Source organism: Danio aesculapii, chromosome 7, assembly GCF_903798145.1.
Source record: "Danio aesculapii chromosome 7, fDanAes4.1, whole genome shotgun sequence".
NCBI classification, from domain to species: Eukaryota; Metazoa; Chordata; class Actinopteri; order Cypriniformes; family Danionidae; genus Danio; species Danio aesculapii.
The window spans coordinates 66,257,416-66,282,505 of record NC_079441.1 but is presented as its reverse complement, the minus strand read 5'-3'; the positions used below and the strand labels follow the sequence as shown (position 1 = coordinate 66,282,505).

General features: G+C 37.8%; 1 protein-coding gene across 1 annotated transcript in view; it reads right to left on the bottom strand.

The window, feature by feature from the left end:
• Positions 1–25,090, bottom strand: part of cpne7 (copine VII) — a 123,224-nt gene that overhangs the window by 5,110 nt on the left and 93,024 nt on the right. Inside the window, exons 7-9 of the mRNA XM_056460797.1 lie at positions 15,284–15,338; positions 12,908–12,959; positions 8,412–8,545 (exon numbers count right to left, since the gene is read on the bottom strand). Coding sequence (XP_056316772.1) covers positions 8,412–8,545; positions 12,908–12,959; positions 15,284–15,338 — 241 coding nt within the window. The remainder of the gene's footprint in view (positions 1–8,411; positions 8,546–12,907; positions 12,960–15,283; positions 15,339–25,090) is intronic.

Below are 25,090 nucleotides of genomic sequence, written 5' to 3'. Positions count from 1 at the left end.
TCTCTTTATTAATCAACCGACAACTTATCTAGCATATGTTTTACGCAGCAGAACCCATCACTGGGAAACTCCCAAACACTCTCATTCACACACATACACTACGGACAATTTAGCTTACACAATTCACCTATAGTGCATGTCTTTGAACTGTGGGGGAAAATGGAACACCTGGAGGAAACCCACAGCAACATGAGAAGAACATGCAAACACCACACAGAAACGCCAACTGACCCAGCCAAGGCTCGAACCAGCGAGCTTCTTGCTGTGAGGCGACAGCACTTATATATATATATTATTATTATTTTTTTAAAATCAGCATTTGTGAGCTAAAAGAGGAATGCATGAGTACTGAGTTTCTGCTGTGCCTTGCGCAATCTAAAACTGATAAAACCCAAAGCGTGAGAGTTTGCAGCATTCATTGTGAAAGAAACTCAGTAAACTCTGGAGAAATGAAGTTAAACTGTGATGGACAGTAACACATAGTAACACATCAACAAACTGCTTCAGAGGCTGTTTAAAGGTCTGAAACCACTTGAGGGGCAGTTAATAATGAGTACATTTTCATTTTTAAGTGAACTATCCAACCCAGGCTCATTCTGAAAACGTACCCCTGTATACATTTCTGGAGAATGCAAAATACGGTCCAGGAGCTGCGTTTTTTTGCAGTTTTAGTTTTCAGGAATCCACTAGACGCCGCTGTGTACACTTTTTGAGATCTTAAATTTCTCTCGCGAGCGCCATTTGTGCCTGCTGTTCCCACGTAAATCCACCAAAGGCCGCTGTCGACCGACGACTCCTTTCCTAAACCCAACCAATAGTCTATTCAAAAGCACAGATTGACCTGACCACCGAACCGTCAGTTTTAAAACGCAATCCAGAAAAAAATCCCTCGCCAGATTACCACTTTTTCAAAGTTTACAGCATTCTCACCCTGTTATTTACTTGTTTGTTTTATTTTTTGGCTTCTGTTTTTGTCTTACCTGCTTTCTGGAACTTCACTAGACTTGAACCCCGTTGTCAACTCCTCTCAATGTCTCAAGTCCACCGACATACATGTAGAGCTACTGGACAAACTGGTTACAGCGGAAAAGCCGTCCATATGAAGGTAAGCGGTCAGCTGGTTAACGCGAAAAGGAACAGTGCCATACCACCCCATAGCATACGTACCTCTGGCTACATAATTTCCAGAAATGTATATAGTGCTACGTTTTCTGAATGAGCCTATGTTGAAACTGTCGCTTTAAGATCAAAATCCACATTGTAAAACAATGGATGAACTGTTCCTTTAAATGCCTCGAAAGCAGTGAGCGGAATATTACATACCACCCTAAAATAGTCAGTCAGTGGGCTAAAATTAGCAATATTTACTGGCCTGAACATCCCAAGAGTGCAGCAACATTAAACATGCAAGTCTTCAGTCTAATTGAATGTCCTGGTTTCTGTCCATTGATCTCGGTGGGCTCATTTACTGAAAAACGATCACTTTTGGGGAAGGGGGATCTAACATTAAATAATAGATGAAGAACATCACAAGGACATACAGTATTGTGTTGGAGACAGCAAATGTAGTAGAGCAAAGCATTGATAATTGTTAAGCTTGAGGGCAAATGTTTGACCCGAGACCATTAAATGACTTTTAACGTGATAGGACTCTGAATTGATTGTTGCCGTGTTAATTATCAAAACAGCCTTCAAGATCATTAGCTAAAAAAGTTTACAAGATTTATTATTTATACCTTGACTAAATTTTAAAGGTTATATAGAAAAATCAGCGCAGCTCATTGGCTCAGTGGATAGCACTGTCGCCTCACAGCAAGAAGGTCGCGGCTGGATCAGTTGGCGTTTCGGTGTGGAGTTTGCATGTTCTCCCCTTGTTCACGTGAGTTTCCTCCGGGTGCTCCGGTTTCTCCCACAGTCCAAAGATATGCGGTATAAGTGAACTGAATAAACTAAATTGGCGTGAGAGTGTATGGGTGTTTCCCAGTACTAGATTGCGGCTGGAAGGGCATTCACTGCGTAAAACATATGCTGGAATAGTTGGTGGTTCATTTCGCTGTGGCAACCCCTGAAATAGAGACTAAGCTGAAGGAAAATAAAGGAATGCACGAATGAAGGAATGCATAGAAATTACGTGCATGGATTGTGAGTAGCATGTTTCAAGAGTTCACACTTAGCTGATAATCAATAAAGCGTATTTGGCATGCTGTCCCGGGAGAGAGCCCTGAGCTTGTAATATCCTCGAGCACGGGGCTCCCTCCCGTTAGAAGGGCGAGAGGGGAGTTCGAGCTCAGGTAGGTCTCGAGAACTCCCCTGCTTGTCGCCGCGTGAGAAGTGTAAACTAGGGTTGTTTTCGGTGATAATTTGGTTTAATCTATTGCTATAGTATATGTTTTTGGACGGTGGGAGGAAACCGGGGTACCCAGGGGAAACCCATGCGAACACGGGGAGAACATGTAAACTCCGCACAGAAACACCAATCAGCCCGATAGGAGGTTGGACCAGCAGTGTTCTTGCTGTGAGGCAACAGTGCTAGCCACTGGGCCACCGTGTCGCCCTATCGGAAAAAATAGGGAGGAAGTAGGGGTGGAAGGAGGGGGAAGCTTCAAGACGAAGATAACTGGAGTGAAAAACTCTGGTTATTTATAATGCTTCCGTAATCATCTAATGGGTCAGATTATGGAGCTAATGAGGAGCCAGCTGTGTTGATCATAAGCACGTGATCCTCTCGAAATTAGTTTATAAATAAACCACACTTATTAAAACATATTATTCTGTTTTTTTTTATTCATAATCAAACACTCAAAACTTTATTCTGACTATCATTTATTGAATCATTAATTTATTTTCACAGTATATTTTCAGTATATATATTTTTTACGATTTATTAAGATAAAATAGGATATAATCTTTAGCATATCACACATAATCTTCCTAAACACTTTTAATTATTCATACATTTAAAAAAAATCAAGCTAAAAGTTGATAATTAAATGAACATTAAAAAGATAATTCTATATATTGTTCTAGTTCAATGCTATGGTTATCATTTGTCATTCATTCATTTTCAACCACTTTTCTTGGGCTGGGTCGTGGTGGCAGCAGTCTTAAGAGAGAACCCCAAACTTCCCTCTCCCTAGACACTTCCTCCAGCTCCTCCAGGGAAATCCTGGGTCTTTCCCAAGGGTTCCTCCCAGTGGGACATGCCTGGAACACCTCCCTTGGTCCAGGAGGCATCCAAAACAGATGCCTGAGCCATCTCCGTTAACTTCTCTCAATGTGGAGGAGCAGCAGCTCTACTCCGAGCTCCATCTGGGTAACAGAGCTCCTCACCCTATCTATAAGGGTGCGTCCTGCCACCATGCGAAGGAAACACATTTCGGCCGTTGGTACCCAATATCTTGTCCTTTTGATCATGACCCAAAGCTCATGACCATTCGCTTGTTAAGTCGTGACATATAAAATACTGTTTCTGTGGTTAAGCCACTACTCATTTGAATTGAGAAAATACTTGTTTATGGTTTTTATTCCCATTGCACATTAACATGAATTTTACGCATTACTGCTGTAATCCTTCCCTCACTCATGAACAAAACCCCGAGATACTTGAACTCCTCCACATGGGGTAAGGACTTTCCTCCAACCTGGAGATAGCAAACCACCTTTTTTTTGGTGGAGCACCATGGCTCATTTTTCCAAACCGCCCCAGTGCATGCTGAAGACCCATGTTCGATGAAGCCAACAGAACAACATCGTCTGAGATGAAACAGAGATGAAATCCTGTGGTCCCCCTCCAGCCCAAGGCTGCGCTTTGAAATTCTGTCCATAAAAATTATGAACAGAATTGGTAGCAAAGGGCAACCATGCCAGTGTCCAACACGCACTGGAAACAAGTGGGTTATCAAATGTCACTCTTGGGTTATCATATGGCAATAATCTGATTTATTGGACAAAATAATATGAATAAAAATAGCAAATTTATTCCTGCTTTCCTACACAAAGACATGAAAAGCATCTTGTTTAGGCATCTTGAGTTGACTATTGTATTTATGTGATGTATATCTAATATACTTCTTTCTTCACCACAATAAATATTATTGATTTAGATTAATAAATTATACTTTGAGAACGACACATTTTTAGTTGTATAAATTTCAGTCATTTTTAAAAGTTGGTTCAAAGTATCATTATTTTTCAGTCTAGGATTTTTTTTTTAGATTTATGAATGAACACATTTTAAAGACAAAGCAAGGATATTAAATAATTTGAAGGGAACGGTTTTATATTTTCTAAGGCTGCATTTACACTGCAGATCTTGATGGTCAATTCCGATTTGTGACTGTATCCGATTGTTTTGACGACCCGCTTACATCATCTTTTAAACGTGACTCGTATCTGATTGTCTGCATTTACACAGCACATGGCAAAGATGCAATGACCAGGAAAAGAGCGGGTGCTGACTTAACAGCTGATAATAATAGAGCAATCTTTTTCTTCATTACTATATTTAATGTGTTTGTAGGGTTTCATTTAAAAAAAATCTTTTGGACAGGTTGTTTTACTATTGTTATGACAGAAATGTTATCATTTGGCCATCATCATTTAATCTAGGTATTTTTAAACCAGTAGGCATCTTAATGTCATTTCCATAGTGTGATTTATGCACGTGATGTTGTTGTTTAGCCTATATTGTTTATGTGGAGGACATTACGCTCTCCCTCTCTCATTTATATGCTTAAATACTTGTGCTTTATGACAATATAAAAGCTTTTTTATCCTAGTATATGAGATTTAAGGAATTGGGAGACTCTGCTGAAGTCTGTTCCGAAATGAAAATTGAGTTGATGTCATTCGCTACAGTTTTTAATGACACGCGACTCGCATTGATGGGTAAAAATCCAATCTACCTGCTTACACTGCAGACACAGATTCATATCGGATCAATTTCCACATATGAACAAGGCTTGAATCTAATTTGAGTAAATCTGAATCCATGTGATTTTTTTCCTGCTACACGTACATGGCCATATCTGATCTGTGCCACATGGGAGAAAAAAAAAATCGGAATTGGGCCAGTTGAACCATACAGTGTGAATGCAGCCTAAATGTAAGTTTACAGTAAGCATGCGATGAGCTGTATTAGCAACACCTCTATGTTTGACTTCATCGTAACCAACTCATCACACACTAATACAAGTTTAGGTTTGAATAACATACATTACAATACTGTAGCTTCTGATCACACAACAAAGAAAGAAACTAATTTTTGTTTGTTTTTCAGTGCAAATTTCTAATGCAAAGGTGCCTAAAGTAGGCCTCGCAGGCCAAAGCTGACCCATGGTAATCTTTGGTTTGGCCCACCATCCAATCTGAAAATAGAGGGAGAATGATGGAAAGTTGGTTGGGGCGAATGATTTTGACAGAGATTGTCATTTTGATTTTAATGTATATCCATTTGTTTCTCTGTTTAATTCAGGAGCTACAAAAAGGTCAACTAAACTTAAATGATTAATATGAATCAAACTTTTTAAATGTAAATACTGTCAGTTGACAGTTGGAGGACAATGCACAAGACATTGGTAAGCAAATCAAGGTAAAGGCAGGAGCAGCTCGATTCAGTATTGAGCTCCTTTGTGTTATGAATGGGATTGTTTTGGCCCGTTTCCACTGAGTGGTATGGTACGGTACGGTTCGGTTTGGTACGCTTTTATGGCCGTTTCCACTGTCAAAAAGCGTACCGAACCGAACCGTACCACTTTTTCGGCACCCTTTCGAAAGGGTACCAAACACGAGAAAGGGTACCAAAAGGCGGAGCCACACGCGCAGCTGAACGCTATTGGTTTACAGAGATACGTCATTCGCTTACGCAACAAGCCAGAATGAAAACAAAAAACCCGCCATGTTTGAAATACACACACAGCCGAGAGATTACAGTGGAATTATAAATACATATAATAACGAGCCATGGTCGATCTGGGCTCAAACAAACCTTGTCGTCATCTGGATGAACAGCCACAAAGCCAAGAAGAAGAGCAGATTTACCCTGTGCCGCGTAGTTTTTTACGAGCCAGTCTGAGGCGCGAGCGGTTTCGCTTTCTTGCTAGCGCTCACACGCGTCTAACATTATATCTGAAATAACAAACTTCTTGAGCTGATGATAATAACCTGCGCTTGATTATTGACGTGCTTTTGAAACCCGATCCTGTCAGACACTAACAAACGCGAGAGTGAAGCGTGAAGAAACAAAGGAGAAGCCGGAAAAAAGAACACATTATTTCTCAGCAAGCATGAACAAAATGCCATGTATAACTAACTTATTATCTTCACCTTTTGGACTAATATGAACTGGGAATGACGGAATTACTCTCTAACAGAGGCTACATGTGCTGCTGAAGATTACAGACACAGATGAGAGGTTTTCACTGACTGTAGGCTATATATTGTGTTGTTTTGAACCTAAATACTGACGAAATGTCTGTTGTGTGTGTTCTTTTGTAGTTGGTAACATATCGGAGACTGTAAGGGGCTGTATGTGTTTATATATGTTCATTTATTTAGTTATTTAATATAATTACAGACGTTACAGTAGGCTGTTTCTCACTGTCATTGATCTGCAGTTATAATCAACTCATGTTCATTGAAAAGTTAGTAATAAACATTTCTACACAAGTATTGATGTATATGAAGCATCTGTTTTGTGAGAAGTGCTTCTCATATGATATGTGAGCGACCCGTACAGCTTTATGGTAAACATTTCCTCGAGCTAGAATGATGTCGACTGAAACTTTCTGTCATACACCACGCCCACCAAAAGGGTACCCTTGTTAGTGGAAACGCAACCCTGATAAAGGTGACCCTTACCAAACCGAACCGTACCGTACCGTACCAGTCAGTGGAAATGAGCCATTTATGTTTTTACTATAAGTTGATTATAAAATGTTAAACATTATACAGCATCATCATTTAAAGCTACTTTTTTCTAGTTATATTTAAATAAAAAGCAAACAAATGAGCAAATTTAATGTAATACGGTTTGTTATATATTTTAGAGTTGTGAACCTACACTGGTCTCATGGTTTGGTTTGGTTACGATTATCATGCCATTTTGGATGAAAGAGGACTGTCCCACTAATATACTATATGCATGGGATGAAAAATTGATAAAAAATAGAATCAATAATCCTATGATTATCCACTCAGTTCAGATCTGGTACAAATTTCAGTTGATGTTGGAACAAGACACGTTTCTCTCTCCCAAAACACCTTTATGGGGGAACAGATTGCTTCCAATGTGCTATAAAAACAAAAATTTGAAAATTTGGGCAGAGAAGGGAATTACACATTTAGAGCATTGTTTTGATGATGGTGTTTTAATGTAATTTGAACAATTAAAAAATAAATATAACATGACCAATAAAGAATTCTTTAGTTATTTGCAATTAAGGTATTGTTTAAGAGTCAAATTAAAAAAATATCCCAAGATACCCAATTTAACTGCTATGGAGGAACTTGTTTTCAAGAACATATGATGCTTTGATGCTAAGGCAACCTTTGACTGACCCAGATAAGTCTAAAACTATATGGGAACAGGATTTGGGAATAAAATGACCTGTGGGGTCGGCTATGTAGAGATGGGGTTACCTCAATTTTAAATTCCAGATTTAGACTAATCCAGTTTAATTTCTTACACCAGCTTTTTTATACTCCATCCAGATTACACAAATTTAAAAACAGTATTTCTCCCCTCTGCTTCAGATGTGGTATAGAAGAAGGTACAGTTTTGGATTCTACATGGCTGTGCCCTAAAGTGAAAGTGTTGTGGGTATGCAATATCACATCACAGATTCATGAAATTAATTTTCTATTGGATCCAGAGATATGCTTATTGGGCAATTATACAAATTCTAACCTCCAGCATAATTATGCTATTAAACTTACTGAAATGTTGCTAACAATAGCTAAAAAATGCATTGCTTTAAAATGGAAAACAGACAGTGATGTACCAATTGGACTGTGGATCTCAGAAGTTTGCAACTGTATACCATTAGAGAAGAGCACATACTCTTTAAGAGGACAGGGTGAATTATTTAAAAAGATTTGGAGTCCATTTCTGAATTATATTAAAACAGTACCACATGATTTGATTTGACAAATCACTGGTTTATACTGTATCTCCTCCCTTTTTATTTACTTATTTTTCTTTTACTTATTTATTTTATTTTATATACTGTGTATGTTTTACTTTAGTTTGTTTGTTGCTTAGTTTTGATGTTCTGTACTGTTAACTTTTGAAAAAACTAAATTAAAAATATATAATCAAAAGGAATACCTGACTGCGTATTATTTTTAGTGAATCCTTTATTCCCACTTAAGTGCTGGGCCAAAAAAAAAGCAGAAACTTTAAATATACTCACAGAAGCATCTTTGATGGGCTCTTTTCCAGCCGCCTGTTTAGCTATTCTGTTGATGATGGGAGCCACATTGGTGGGACCGTAGAGCTGGATCTTGGGCAGGCAGTTTTGGTAGGCTTCCACGACCCCCTGGATCTCTGATCAGAGAGAGAGGGGACACGGCTATCACTTCTCTTCTGGAGGCTTATTTGTATTTCTCTGACTGCCTCAAAGGCTTTCTGAGAGCAGCGCCGAGGAATTGGCAGCAAAAGCAACAGATTTCGGGATCAAATCAGTCGAGAGATGGACTTGGAGCTTCTCTGCAGAAACGTGAAAGGACTGGAGCAATTTTTCAAAGGCTTCACACATTCTCTTTGGGTGTTAAAGCAATTGTTCACCCAAAAAATGTCAATAGGTCATAATTTAATAAGTCTGATGTCGCTCCAGAAACCATATGAATTTTCTTTATTTATGAAACACAAAAAGCAGTAAGTGTTCAGTCTTTTTTATATTGTGAAACTCATACATAATCGCAATATGAGTCTTTATGTCATTATGCATTGAATTTAAAATGAATTTAAATAAATATTTGGTTGTTGAAACGTTATTCATAATTAAAGCTGGATAAATCCTGTTTACAATGGTATCCGTGTTTGTGTTTTGCAACAAAGTCCAATCCAATCCAGTTACCAGCTGGTCAAACAAATTTTACGTTCCAAAAAAAAAAAACAAATTATAGGGATAGTTCACAACAAAATTATAAAAAAAATATTCATCACCATTTACTTACACTAAAGTGGTTCTAAACTTTTATGAAGGTCTTTCTTCTGTTGAACACAAAACAAGATATTCTGAAGTGTTTGGAAAAAGCAGCCATTAGTCGCGTTTTTCCACTATCGCGCCTAAAGCGAGCGAGCCAGGGCGAGCCAAGGCCAGTCGCGTTTCCACTATCACTTCCGGGGCGTAATCGGGCCAAAGCGGGGCTTCCTTGGGGCCAGCGTCCGGCCTTTTTTGGCCCGCCGAATACCTTGGCCCAAGGAGGGCCAACTGGGGCTTCGGGGCGGGGTTACGTACAAAGGCGGAGTTTTCCTGTCAGGTAAAGAGGAGACAAGATGCTTTCTTCCCTTACATTTGTTTTGCTGTCACGCTTGATCAACTCACTCGCCTTGCAGCCAAAATCTGTGTTCGAAGTAAATGCCGCCGAACTCGAATGTCCTTATCCAGGGATCGCTGTCTGGCCTTACACCAACAGACCACGAACAGTAAAAAAGCAATCGCTTTGGTGTTTTCCATCTTCCAGCTCTCGTAGTGATGCCAGGTTGCGTTTGTGGTTATAATTTGAGTTTTTTGTTCCCGCTGAAGTGGGCGGGTTGTGTGACAGATTGTGTGACGTTTGATTCGGGGGACGTTCTGGGGGTGGTGTTTGCGTGACGCGCTGCGAGCAACTAGCCCGACAGTGGAAACGCGACATGATTTTGGCCTCATTTCTCAACCTCCCGGGCTATTGGCCCAGCCTGGCCCGATTAAAGCCCTGGCTCGCACTGGCAAGATAGTGGAAATGCGGCTATTGACATCAATATGCAACCCAAGCTCATTCTGATTACATATCCCTATCTACATTTCTAGAGAGCGCTGAATACATCCGAGGAGCTATGTTTTATTGCAGTTTTTGTTTTCGCGAATCCACCAGAGGCCACTGTGTACGCTTTTTCCAAATCTCAAATTTCTCTCGCGAGTGCCATTCTCATGTAAATCCACCAGAGGCCGCTGTCCACTGACTGATATACTAACTGACCAACTGAACAATCCCCCCACCCTCCTCCTTCCCTCAACCCAACCAATAGCGTTTTAGAAAGCACCGATTGACTAGCGCCCACCACCTTCCCTAAACCCAACCAGTGTTTTAAAAAACAATCCAGAAAAAGAAAGCCATCGTCTGATTTTTACCACGTTTTCAGAATTTATCACATTCTTACCCTGTTATTTAGTAGTTTGTTTTGTTTTTGGCTTTTGTTTTTGTCTTACCTGCTTTCTGGAACTGTTCTTCACTGGACCCCATTGTCGCTGTCAACTTTGCTCTGCATCTCAAGTCTTCCGACAAAACTTGTCAAGCTACCGGACAAACTAATAAGTGCAGAAAAGCCATCCATATGGAGGTAAGCGGTCCGCTGGAAAATTGCGAAAAGGAACGGCATCATACGGCCCCGTAGCTTTCGTCTTAAACATGAAATGCAGCCATACACACCTCTGGCTACATAATTAGCGATCTCCAGAAATGTATATAGGGCTACATTTTCAGAATGGACCCATGTTATCCATATGGGAACAAAATACTAAAAACTAATTAATAAAAAATAATAAAAACTATTAAATAAGGCAATGGGTGTTGTTGTTTTTTCAACATTATTTAGTATATGTTTTTTGTGATGAACAAAAAAAATTGTAATATTAATAATCAAAGCAGGATAAGTCCTGTTTACAATGCTATTCATGCAACATAGGCTTAATGTAGCCATATATCAATTTCTAGAAGAGCCAGAGCTACACATAGCTGCATTTCATCTTTAAAATGAACGTTACGAGGTGGTATGACGCCGTTGCTTTGCGCGCTTACCAGCTGACCGCTTACCTTCGCTTGGACGCCTTTTCCGTTGTTACCAGTTTGTCCAGTAGCTCGCCATGTACATCGGTGGACTTGCAGAGTGGAGTTGACCATGACAACCAGGTTCGATTCTGGCAAAGAACGGTTCCAGAAAGCAGGTAAGACAAAAACAGAAGCCAAAAAATCAAATAAACAAGTAAATAAAAGGGCGAGAATGCGGTAAAATGTGGTAAAAATCAGGCGAGGGCTTTTCTTTTTCTGGATTGCTTTTTAAAACTGTTAGGTTTAGGGAAGGGGGTGGGCGGGTCAATCAGTGCTTTTGAAAAACTATTGATTGGGTTTAGGGAAGGAGGAGGATGGGTCAGTCGATTAGTCAGTCAGTCAGTCAACAGCGGCCTCTGGTGGATTTACACGAGAACAGCAGGCATGGATGGCACTCGCAAGAAAAAATTTTAAACCTCAAAAAGGGTACACAGTGGCCTCTGGTGGATTCGAAAAACAAAAGTCCTGTCATGCACCACACACACACACACACACACACACACACACACACACACACACACACACACACCTGTTCCAGTTCTCCTTTGATTACACACACATAGCTGGGAGCTGCTCAAGGACTGATTACATGGACCATATATACAGCATACATACACAGACATTGCTGAGTCTTGTTTGGTTACCCTGCAAAATTACAACGTGTTCTTCTATTCTTTCCGTGTCTGACCCTTGCCTTGTTCTCTGGTTTACGTTGTCTGCCACCTGTATCAACCATTTGACTGTGACTAGTGGTGGGCAAAGCGAGGCTTCATGAAACATTGAACCAGTCGAAGCAAATGTGTCAAAGCTTCGAAACGTTTATTGCTCAGGAAAAGCTTCAGCTAAGAACAGTTGAGCAAATTGAAATTAAACCCCACGTTGTAGAATTGAGCCATCAAGTGATTTAGTGGAGCGGTGAGTTCCAGACTAGCATGCAAAGACAATGGGTTCGAGTCCAGGGTGATGCAGCTATAGACATTAGTTTTTAAATGCTCTGTTCTTGTAACGTGTTTTGTTTTAACATTAGTCTGACATCCAAATGAACACTTTGTGAATAAAAATGTCTTGTTTTGGTCATAAAAAGTAACATTATTATAACACATCACCACATAATTTCTGAGTAGTTGTACAAGTCGGGATTCGAACCCTTTCCCACCCTGTCAGTCAAACACAGATTCGCCAGGTTTCGAATGTTTCGAGATGTACGATGCTTTGAATCGCTTTAGTCACGTGACCTGGTGTTTCAAAACACTTTATTGTTCACGTGACCTGGGTGTTTCGAATCACCTTAGTCACGTGACCTGGGTGTTTCGGATCATGCTTCGGTACAGTGTTTCGAAACACTTGTGCTTAGGGTTTTTGACACTATGTCGAAACGTCAGTTTCACGTCACCCATCCCTACATATGACCTGAATACACTTCAGGATTTGCCTGTGTGTACCCATTTGCCCCTGTTTGACCATTGCCTGTACGACTACTCTTTAATAAAGCTGCAGGTGGATCCTCAACTCTGTTGTCAGCGTCCCATTGTTACAGAATCATAACACTTATTTTTAAAATGGGGTGTGCTCCTTTATGTTGAGCACTGTATATTTGGTCTATTCCTGACACAAAGATGGCATGTAAGGTAGCACACAAGTCATATTGAATCACTGTTATGGAATGTTTATACTGTAGTTCGGCCTTTGCTCAACATCTCACCTTCCACAGACGAAAGAAAGTCAAATAAAGTACAAAACGTCAGGGAGAGTGAAAGTACACGATGACAAGTAAGTAAACTTTCCTATAAATGTGAAAAAAGCTTTAAAAACATCACTGAATGTCTGTGTTTAGTTCTCAGGGGAGACTAAGGCACAAAGTGCCTGTCACTCTTACCTTCACATTCATCATCCTCTGGGTTGAAATTGATGGCAAAATCATGAGACACCTGAAAAAAACACAAAATACAGCTTGTTTAGCATGCTCGTACACACCTGGTTTCTTGTTTAAAACCACAATTCAAGGTCATAATTCCTGCTGTTTAGTAAATCATGCAGTGCTTGTGTGTTTTTGCGCGTGTTAGTTTATGCAACACTACCTGACAAAAGTCTTTGTCTCAGTTATAAGAGCAACAAATAATAACTTGACGTCTAGTTGATCGTTTGGAAAAGTGGCAGAAGGTAGGTTTTTGCAGCGAATCATCTGTTGAACTGCATCCCAATCATCACAAATACAGCAGTAGGCCTATTGGAACCTGCATGGAACCTCTCACGGAAATCAGTCAAGTTTGGTGAAGGAAAGATCCTGGTTTGGGGTTACATTCAGTATGGGGGTGTGCGAGAGAGCTGCAGAGTGGATGGCAACATCAACAGCCTGAGGTATCAAGACATTTGTGCTGCCCATTACATTACAAACCACAGGAGAGGGCAAATTCTTCAGCAGGATAGCGCTCCTTCTCAAACTTCAGCCTCCACATCAAAGTTCCTGCAAGCAGGAAAGGTCAAGGTGCTCCAGGATTGGCCATCCCAGTCACCAGACATGTACATTATTGAGCATGTCTGGGGTAAGATGAAGGAAGAGGCACTGAAGATGAATCCAAAGAATCTTGATGAACTCTGGGAGTCCTGCAAGAACGCTTTCTTTGCCATTCCGGATGACTTTGTTAATAAGTGATTTGAGTAATTGCAGAGATGTATGGATGCAGTCCTCCAAGCTCATGGGAGTCAATATTCATTCTTTTTCCACTGCAGCATGACTTTATATTCTATACTGGATGACAAGACTTTGGTCAGACCTTAATGTCCTAATTGAATAATTAAAAATCAAAACATGATCATATTTTATTTAGGTAAAATAAGCGTAATCTAGAGGTCTTTGCCTTTCATAACTAGAAGTCAAGTTATTATTTGTTGTTCCTAAAACTTCGATAGGAGACAAGACTTTTGCTAGGTAGTGTATGCATAAACAAAATAGCTGAATTTTCCATTGTAAGCAACAACCACTGTGGGCCCCCTCTGGTACTTTTTGCAGCACATTGATTTTTCTTTGTTGAGAAAGACATCCTGAATATAACTATTATTATTATATTCCCTTGAAAAGGAAATAGACCTTACAGCTACTGCAGAGCAATCTGCCCGAACAAACAGACCATAAAATGAAATCATGTGACAGTTTACTGTCAGCGCTATGGAAGGCTTTGCAAGCTGTTATTATATTAATTCTGAGAAAATAGCTGTTAAAATTGGTATTACATTAGAGAGAGAGTCTGTAAATACAAATAAAATAAGTTATGACTTTGCATATGTCAGATACAGAGACAACTGTTTGCAGATACGACTGATTTACAATAACAAGTCTTAAAATGAAATAAGAGGTGCATAAAGGGAGTACTCTTCCTAATCTGTTTGTTTACACTTTGTAATGTTTTCAAGCACTTTTTTATAACACTGTACAATAATGTTTAATTTAGTTAATGTTATTCAGTGTATTTACTATGAACAAATAATGAACAATGGATTGATTACAGTATTTAATAATGCATTTAGTTAATATAAATACAGTGGTTCATTACTAGCCCCTGTTACCTCTCAGTGCAATAACTCACCCACTTTGAATGTTATCACTTGATTAAAATGGGCATTATCAGTGGTTATCAGCTGATAGATATGGGCCAGTAGGGGCCTTCTGCGCCTACTAGTAGGCTCAAAAGGTTGTTATCATCCATCCACATTCGTAGTTAATGAGCTATACTAATAGAGAAGACTGCAGATCAGATCTGTTTTGACATTATTGTGATGGTTGGGTTTTGGGTTGGGGTAGAGGTAGACGTTAATAGAATACAATAAATGGGAAATTTAATAAGTGAAGTTTATTTATAAACTAATTTCGAGAGGATCACGTGCTTATGATTGCTTGCGGCTGGTCCCGCATTATTCAATTTATAATTCACCAATCAGACGATTCCTAAGCCACTTTAAATGCCCTGGGTTTCATACCACAGTCATCTTCGTTTTGAAGAATCCCCCCTTCCACCACTACTCCTCCTGTTTTCCTAGATGGGTGACACGGTGGCCCAGTGGTTAGCACTGTTGCCTCACAGCAAGAACGTCTCTGGTTCTGGTCATTACCAAATAAAAATGCATATTATAATTTATTTACTAGAATAAGTGCATCAGGAAAATAAGCTAAATTGCAAATATACATACATTACAATTCATTGCACACCTTCTTCTAAACAAAATACAGATGAACATACAAAAAAGGGTCTTTTACCTCATAATTAGGTGGAATTCTTGCTCCAAAGCCCAAAGCAGAGAATCGTTTGTCACTGTAATCAGATAAATAACAAGTATTAGAATTGAGCAATATTTCATCAGTCATAAAAGGGGGCTAATAATATTGACATTAAAATGAACTAAAAAAAATAAAAACAGTTTTTATTGTAGCCGAAATAAAACAAATAAGACTTTTTCCAGAAGAAAAAATATTATCGGAAATCCTGTGAAAAATTCTTTGCTCTGTTAAACATCGTTTGGGAAATATTTACAAAAAGAATGAAAAATTCACAGGAGGACGAATAATACACTCAAATGTATGTGCATCAAAGTAAATACTAGTACAACAAGTAGCGCAAAAGTACTTCACACTTTCAAAATGAATACGGCACTAGGGTGAACATGGTGTGCTGCTGGGGACAGAGGTGTGTGTGGAGAGTGTGACAGGATGAAAGAGACTCCACGCAGCAGGACAGCAGATTCACACAGCTGATCCCTCAACAGGCGACAACTCACAGCAGCGTGACGGAGCGAGGAAGGGGACCGTGAGGTCAGGAGCACAGAAGCGTGCAGTGGAGACATAAGAAACAAGATCACCACAGGCACTGCGAGCGTGTCTTTCACTTGCTAATGAAAGCTAGATGAGGCAGCTGCATTCTGATAGCTGTCACTAGAGGCTACTAATGCTGGACAATCAATCCTGATCCAAAAAGTTGAGGCGTGATTTGAATGAGTCCCAGTTGAGGAATAACTTTTCACAAAGTCACTAATTTAAGTGGTGAAAACTTCACTGAACAGTTAGGGGGATTGAATTGGATTGGACTGGAATTTCTTTATTGTGCCAGAGGGGCAGTTTGGTTCACAGCAATAGCTAACGCAATACAACACACACTTAAACATAAAAGTTGACACAAGATAATACAAAATAAAATAAATAAAAGGTAATGAGATACCAACCAAAGCACATTCAAAAAGGATGAATATACTATGTACATAAACAAAATACAGGCTTAAAGCTTGTTAAAAACCCAATTGTTGTTGGAACAAATTATTGCAATTCATTTATTTGACCTAGTCAGTTTAAAATAAGTGTGTGGGAGTGATTTTTTTAAGTAGCATGGGATCCTGGATTAAAGCCTTGTTAATCCTGGAACATCCTTTGTGCACTATGAAACAGTTGTGCACTATGGAGTGTCTTCATCAGTTGGCCATATTTGAGGCACACTATGTACACAATGTCACTAAACCTAATGAAATGTAGATATTTTGCCAATTACTGCTGCTGAAAATGATCCATTTGCTGAAGAAGTTAATTAAATTACTTATTGAGTGACTGTTTAGACATTATAATTAAGAACATAATTTAAATATAATTTTAATGATTTAATTACACTGTTAACGATTTTGGTAAATTACACAGTATTTAACTGTAATATGAACTGTAGTTTACCGTAAGACAGTTGTGCATATGTTACTTTATTTTAAAGTTGCATTGTATAATACTGTAAAAATATATACAGCAAAATAAATGGTGCTGTACATTTAAATACAGTATTTTTGCTGTAATTGATTTACAGAATGTTACTGGTGGGCTACTGCACTACAACTACACTGTTAATGATTTTTATAAATTACAGTATTTAACCGTAATGTGAACTGTATTTTACCGTATGACAGTTGTGCATGTTACTTTATTTTAAAGTTGCATTGTGAAAATTACAGTATATTTAACTGTAAAGATGTACAATATTGCAAAAATATATCCAGAAAAATAAATGGTGCTGTAAATGTAAAAACAGTATTTTTGCTGTAATTGATTTACAGTAAGTTACTGACTACACTACAATTACACTATTAACAACTTTGGTAAATTTCTTAGTAATTAACTGTAATATGAACTGTATTTTACAGTAGGACAGTTATACAGTATGTTATTGTACTGTATTTTAAAGTTGCATTGTGAAAAATTCTGTATATTTAACAGCAAAGATATACACTACTGTAACTACATATAGAAGATAAATGGTGCTGTAAATGTAAATACCGTACTTTTGCTGTAATTGATTTACAGTAAGTTACAGATGGACTGCTGCACTACAACTACACTGTTAATGATTTTGCAAATTACAAAGTATTTTACTGTAATATGAACTGTATTTTACAGTTGGACAGTTATACAGTATGATACTGTATTTTAAAGTCACATTATGAAAATTACTGTATATTTTACAGTAAATATATACACTACTATAACTACATATGGAGCAAAATAAATGTTGCTGTGAATGTAAATACAGTATTCTTGCTGTAATTGATTTTCAATAAGTTACTGGTCGACTGCTGCACTAGAACTATACTGTTAACAATTTTGGTAAATTGCACAGTATTTAACTGTAATATGAACTGTATTTTACTATAGGACAGTTAAGTAGCATGTTACTGCATGTTGTAAGTTGCATTATGAAAATACTGTATATTTTACAGTAAATTTATAAAATACTGTAGCTACATATACAGCAAGATAAATGGTGCAGTTAATGTAAAAACAGTATTTTTGCTGTAATTGATTTACAGTAAGTTACTTGTGGACTGCTGCACTACAACTACACTGTTAATGATTTTGCAAATTACAAAGTATTTTACTGTAATATGAACTAAATTTTACAGTTGGACAGTTATACAGTATGATACTGTATTTTAAAGTCACATTATGAAAATTACTGTATATTTTACAGTAAATATATACACTACTGTAACTACATATAGAGCAAAATAAATGGTGCTGTGAATGTAAATACAGTAATCTTGCTGTAATTGATTTACAACAAGTTACTGGTCGACTGCTGCACTAGAACTATACTGTTAACAATTTTGGTAAATTGCACAGTATTTAACTGTAATATGAACTGTATTTTACTATAGGACAGTTAAGTAGCATGTTACTGCATGTTGTAAGTTGCATTATGAAAATACTGTATATTTTACAGTAAATTTATAAAATACTGTAGCTACATATACAGCAAGATAAATGGTGCTGTAAAAGTAAATACAGTAATTTTGCTGTACAGTAAGTTACTGGCGAACTGCTGCCAGTAAATTACTGTAGATTCTACAGGAAATATTTAATAGTGTAGTAGTAATTACTTTTTTGAAGTAACTTTCCCAACAATGTCTATAGACTTTACTAAGATTTGCAGAGATTCTTCAAAATCTTCTTGTGTTCAACAGAAAACAGAAACTCAAAGTTTTAAAACCAATTCTGGGTGAGTAAATAGTGAGTATGATTTCCTTTTTAGATAAACTGAGGACATTGATGCTCAGTTTACTTTTCTAAGACTCAAGTCTGGACCCATGTGCAGCTCAGCTGATTCTCTTCAAGCTAACATGTTTGGTTGCCCGAAGACATCCTGCTGTGGCAGCTATTGAGGATGTTCCTGATCTATGAAGAGACGCACTCTAATCTCTAGCATAACGCAACCGCCATCACCATAATCACATCAAAACTAATGTTAACGAGAGCCATCGCGTGGTGATAATTTGTTTACCATAGTGAAGAAAGGAAAGATTACTGGGACACGGACATAAGAAGACAAATATTACAGCTGTCTCCTTCAACTCTTGACTTCCAGCATCAGACATTAAACTAAACCTATTGAAGCCCAGCAGGGAAATAAAGACGCCAAAGTCTGTGGATATATCTATTTTTTTTGGATGACTACAGAGGATTTAAATGAACTGCCGTATGAGAAGGAGAAGAGTTGAAACTAAGGTTTGAGGGAGTTCAGAAACTCGGCATACTGAATAGAAAAAAAATCCTTCTGAAGTGACTGTGTGCTTTTTAACTTTGCCAGATCTTTTTTATATGCTCAAACAGGGACATTAAAAGGAATTGAAAGTCATAATAGCACCACTTTTAAAAGAGCTGTTTACTGCTAGATGGTTAAAGGTGGATAAAAAGAGGCGTACTGAGAAATAGGAAGCTGTTCTAGATTCATGAGCTGATTTTAAAAATATATTTTAGCCACACTTTATTTTGAGGTACAATTCTTGCTATTAATAAACCATTAACTGAGATTTTTAGCTCAATGAACTTCTAAATTGCAGCATATTAATAAATATTAATAATAGTTAATATTTGGGTTTAGGTATAGGCATGTAAAATAAGATCATACTTTATGCACTCACCGGCCACTTTATTAGGTACAACCGCTTGTCATTGCAAATTTCCAATCACATGGCAGCAACTCAATGCATTTAGGCATGTAGACATGGTCAAGATGATCTGCTGAAGGTTGCCTGGTCTGATGAGTCTCGATTTTTTCGTTGCAGCATTCATTTGTTAAGGTCAGAATTTGGCCTCAACAACATGAAAGCATGGCTCCATCCTGCCTTGTATCAACGGTTCAGGCTGGTGGTGGTGGTTTAATGGTGTGGGGGATATTTTCTTGGCACACTTTGGGCCCATTAGTACCAACTAAACATCGTGTCAACGCCACAGCCTACCTGAGTATTGTTGCTGACCATGTCCATCCCTTTATGACCACAGTGTACCCATCTTCTAAAGGCTACTTCCAGCAGGATAACGTGCCATGTCATAAAGTGTGAATCATCTCAGACTGGTTTATTGAACATGACAATGAGTTCACTGTACTCAAATGACCTCCACAGTCACCATATCTCAATCCAATAGAGCACCTTTGGGATGTGGTGGAACAGGTGATTCGCATCATGGATGTGCAGTTGACAAATCTGCACCAACTGCGCGATGCTATCACGTCAATGTGGACCATAATCTATAAGGAATATCTCCAGTACCTTGTTGAATCTATGCCATGAAGGATTAAGGCAGTTCTGAAGGCAAAAGGAGGTCCAACCCGGTACTAGTAAGGTGTACTTAATAAAGTGGCTGGTGAGTGTAGGTACTAATAAACAGCAAAAATCCTATTAATACGCAGGTACTTATATACTAAAATGTAGCACAAATTTTTTTGTCATTTTCATATTATTGTTTATGGTGCATTGAGTTCATTTTTGCAATATAACTCTTCCTTTGCTGTGCTTTGTTTACTGGCATTGTCTAAAAACTTGGCAGGTCTGCTACAGAAACATCACTTGTGTAACACTGTCGGATTTGTTATTCATGCGACGAAACACATGAGTATAAAAATTGGATGACAATCTGTATCTTATGGGTCAGCACCACCAGACTTACAAACGTCACCTGCTGGTAGACAATCACAAGTGAACATCCCTTCAACAAATAAGAACAGAAATATAATCTCAGACTCAGATTTAACGTCACAGTTTGTCCATTCATTCATTTTTACTTCAGTAATACACTGTCGCAGCACAAGAAGGTCGCTGGTTCGAGTCCCGACTGAGTCAATTGGCATTTCTGTGTTCTCTCTGTGTTGGTGTGGGTTTCCTCCGGGTGCTCCGGTTTCCCCCACAGTCCAAAGACATGCGCTGTAGGTGAATTAAATAATCTAAATTGGCTGTAGTGTATGAGTGTGTGTGAATGAAAGTGTGTATAGGTGATTCCCAGTACTGGGTTGCGGCTGGGAGGGCATCCGCTGCGTAAAACATATGTTAGAATAGTTGGCGGTTCATTCCGCTGTGGTGACCTCTGATAAATAAGGGACTAAGCCAAAGGAAAATTAACAGATGAATGATAATACAGTCTAGATCTATTTGCTGCTCCAATGAGCATCGATCCAAAACATGTGCAAATCATTCTGAAACACATTTAATAAAATGACCCCAAATATGGGTAACCTATATAATATAATTATAAAATATAAAATATAATTACTGTATTATAGGTCAAAGAAGCAAATTTGTTTTTCAGGGACATGAGTGTTTTACTAAAGCAGCCGAACTGGGTCATAAGGTTGACATACCTGTTGCTGAGCAACTAAAAACAAATCCATTATTTTAGTATCCCTCATATAGCTTTTATAGTCACCGAGCAGCAACCTCCAGCTCCCCCTCGTGAAGCTAATACGGAAGTAACTGAAACTGCAATTCATCGAATTTCCACTAGGCCTGGCTCCATAATTGAGCACATTTCTATTGACCCAACTGTTAAAATGGCCAACTTTACAGCAGAAAAAAGCAGAAAGATGTTGGTTCATATAGCTAATATTACCCTTCATGACAACTGTGAGGGGAGGGGAACTTCTTCATAACTCATCTGTCTTGTTTATATTAAGTTATATTAAGACTGCATAATTAAGGGTGTGGCCACTTGAGTAACAGATAGGTCTCGCTGGTTGCCATCGCACCTCCTCAGCTGATAACTCGCCATATACATCATATTTTTGTTATGTTTTATCTGGCTTTACTCAGTCAGTTGCCTCTTGGAATTATTTCCCACAATTATCAGATGATATGGCATACCGTGTGCACTTAATTGTGCTCACAAACCATTACCATGTCCTCCATTTCCCAAGTGAGTGATTTTCTTATATTTACATTTACATTTACATTTAGTCATTTAGCAGACGCTTTTATCCAAAGCGACTTACAAATGAGGACAAGGAAGCAATTTACACAACTATAAGAGCAGCAGTGAACAAGCACTATAGACAAGTTTCAGGTGTGTGCTATAGACAAGTTTCAGTATCCCATACTGTATATATAAATGTTTTCGTTTTATTTAAGATCATTTATCATTTAGAATTTTCTTTAGACCTGAATGCACTTCAGAATCTGACAGATTGATTAGCTGCAGGCTATTGAATAGGGATGGGCAGTATTTGTGATACATGTATTTTCAATACATATTTTAAATACAAAGTAGTATTTTGATAGAGTTTATGAAAATAGGTTTATATTTTGTATTAAAATACTTTAATGTCTTGTATTTTGTATTTTTAAAATACTGTAAAATACTTTGTAGGAAATCTAGACAATCATAAAATGCGGCTTTAGATTGATGCTTTCCTAGTTATTTGCCTAAGCTTTAGATCAGAACAGAAAATTGATTAAGATGGTTGATTGGAGTATGGTTGGAAATTATGCACACATAAAGAAAATAGACAAATGGCAAAGGTATATTTGGAGCAAGTCGACAATCATTAAAAAATAGCATACTGCGCAATGCTAAGACCAGTGATTTGTAATGGCAGTATAGTGTATAATTCAGCATCAGCATCAGCTTAGGAAATGAGAACAAAATATCAGTTCAAAATATGGAGTATGGAGCATCCGGCACATAATCATTCTCAGTCTCAGTGCTGCAGGTGGAAATGCAGAGGATGTTCAGAAATATAAAATACCTAAAGATTGTGTACACTAATTGAGAAAACGGAGACTCTTCCAGTTAAAGAAGAACTGAAAGACTCTTTGGAGATAGAGTAAACTGCACAAACAATAGTAGTTTTGGATGGATTGTTGATGTCCTACAGTGGCGATTCCTACAGTGCTTCATTGGCTATTCAAATGCCAGTAGCTGATCTGCAGGTGCACTGTATAGTTAATGAAGAGATGTCAAAGTGGCACAATCTTAGAACAATATTAAAAAAATTATGTGAACAAAAAAATTAAATAACCTCTTCATATATCACCCTATTAAAAGAGATAGTTGCAATTTTACTGGCCACCTAATGGATGGAAACACAATGAAGAGATATATACAATATTTCAAGTCCAGCTCATTATCTGCATTGAATGATTTTTACATTGATTAAAAAGATCATCTCCAAGACATTACTTTCTGTATGAAACTTGTACAAAATATATACTAAAATGAAAGAGAAACAAAGATTTATGAAAACCCCCTCATGTACACCCCCACATTTAGCCCCCGTGGCTAACTCTGGCTTATTTACAGTCTTACTGTTTATTAATGAGCATTGTCCCTGTTAAATTAATAAATTACAAATTACAAATTACAGGAGCAGAGGTGAATAAGGTGCCAGAGAATCTGACTTAAACTTGCTCAGAGAAACACTGTTGCTGTCAATCATTGTTCACTTCACTAATGTTGAGCAAATATGCCTATTGATTGAAGATTCAATTCAATTCACTTCACCTTTATTTGTATAGCGCGTTTACAATGTAGATTGTGTCAAAGCAGCTTCACATAAAAGGTCATAGTAAATTGGAACAGTGAAGAAATGAAGATTATGAATTAAAGGAATTGAAGATTATGGAAGATTAGCGAAGAAATGTTATACTCCCATGTAAAAGTATTTTGTAGTATTTTATTTTGATACATTTCTAGCTGCTGTATTTTGTAGTTTATTCTGATACAAGAAAATTTGAGGTATTTAGTATTTTATTTTAAAATACATTTCAATGTATTTTTGCCTATCCCTGCTATTGAACAGTCATCTGAAGCGTTGTCATACAGTGTTATGCCTGGATTTCATAAATAGCCTTGTATTTACTAAGACACACTATATTTGAAGTGTTTGAAATTAATTCGCATTTCCTCCTGTAGAAAAAAATCACAAGAGCAATGTTTAGTTGCTCAATTTATTACAGAAGTGTGTTTAAAAGACTAAATACTTTATTGAAATATACAGCCTAGCACATGTGGTCAGAACACAAAAGAGTCACAGGATATGAAGTATTAAGCGTTTCTCCCAAAGAAAAGCCTGTCTAAGCTCAGTGCTAGCAGACATCTTTGCCCTTGTTTTGTTACCCCCGGTCGGTGCAAACAAAATGGCGCAGGTTGGCCACGCCCACTTGTAGCTTCATTTGCGCTCTTCAGAAAGCTATGGATGATGTCACGGATACTACGTCTAAATTTTTTACAGTTAAAGATAGTCACACAGTTACACTTGTTTAATTCATTACTTAAATAATTAATTATGTAAATGTTCATATAACATCACAAATACGCTATAATATTCTCTTTGTGCTCCTGAAACCTTCCTGCCATATTTCAGCATTTCAAATGAAGGTTTTGATGCTCTGTATCCATCAGCATGATTTATATGCATGATACAGTGATGGCTGACATGCTAAACATTCACACATCCATGATTGCGAGGCAAGCTGTTCCAGCAACTGTGATTTCTTCCCTCATTGCCAAATGATTTGCAAATGAGTTAAAAAAAAAAGAGTGCCTTCTCAGCTTCCCAAAAGCATTCAAGCAGTTCTCAATAAAATTGGGTCAGAAGAGGTCCGTCCATTTTATTCAGTCATTTTCCAGCTACCCATTCAAATTACTCACATCCGTTCTCATTCAGAAGTTTCGCAAGATTTTACAATTTAGCTTTATTAAAAAGATATTATAATTAAATATAAAATGAAGTGATTAGCTAATGTGATTAATTGCAACCTATAATAGGCCCCTCTTAAAACAGGCATCATAACCACCTGGTTGACCTTAATCCATAGGTTATCATTATTATTTTCATTGCTTATTACTATTTATCAGTTGTGTCAGTTTATTATTCAATACAAGATGTGGGCCAAAATTTATTTTCAAGGAGTGCATCTTAAAAGGTTAACAAGATGTAAAATAAGTCTCTGATGTTCCTTGAGTGTGTATGTGAAGTTTCAGCTTCAAATACCCCGCAAATAATGTTTTATAACAGCCCTTTTTAAGCTATGATCCTAAGTGTGCCGTTTTGGTGACTGTCACTTTAAATTCAAATGAGATTTTGCTCTTTCCAAAAGAGGGCGGAGCTACAAATATCTATGTGTCAGCATAGTGGAAGATTACAAAACAAGACTAATGAGGGGAAAATCATCACTAGTGGGCGGGGCTTTCCCCCTCTGATGACACGTACATAGGGAGAATGTCAATCAAAGTGTTTCTGCAGACTGTTTTTATGAAGTGTGATTATAA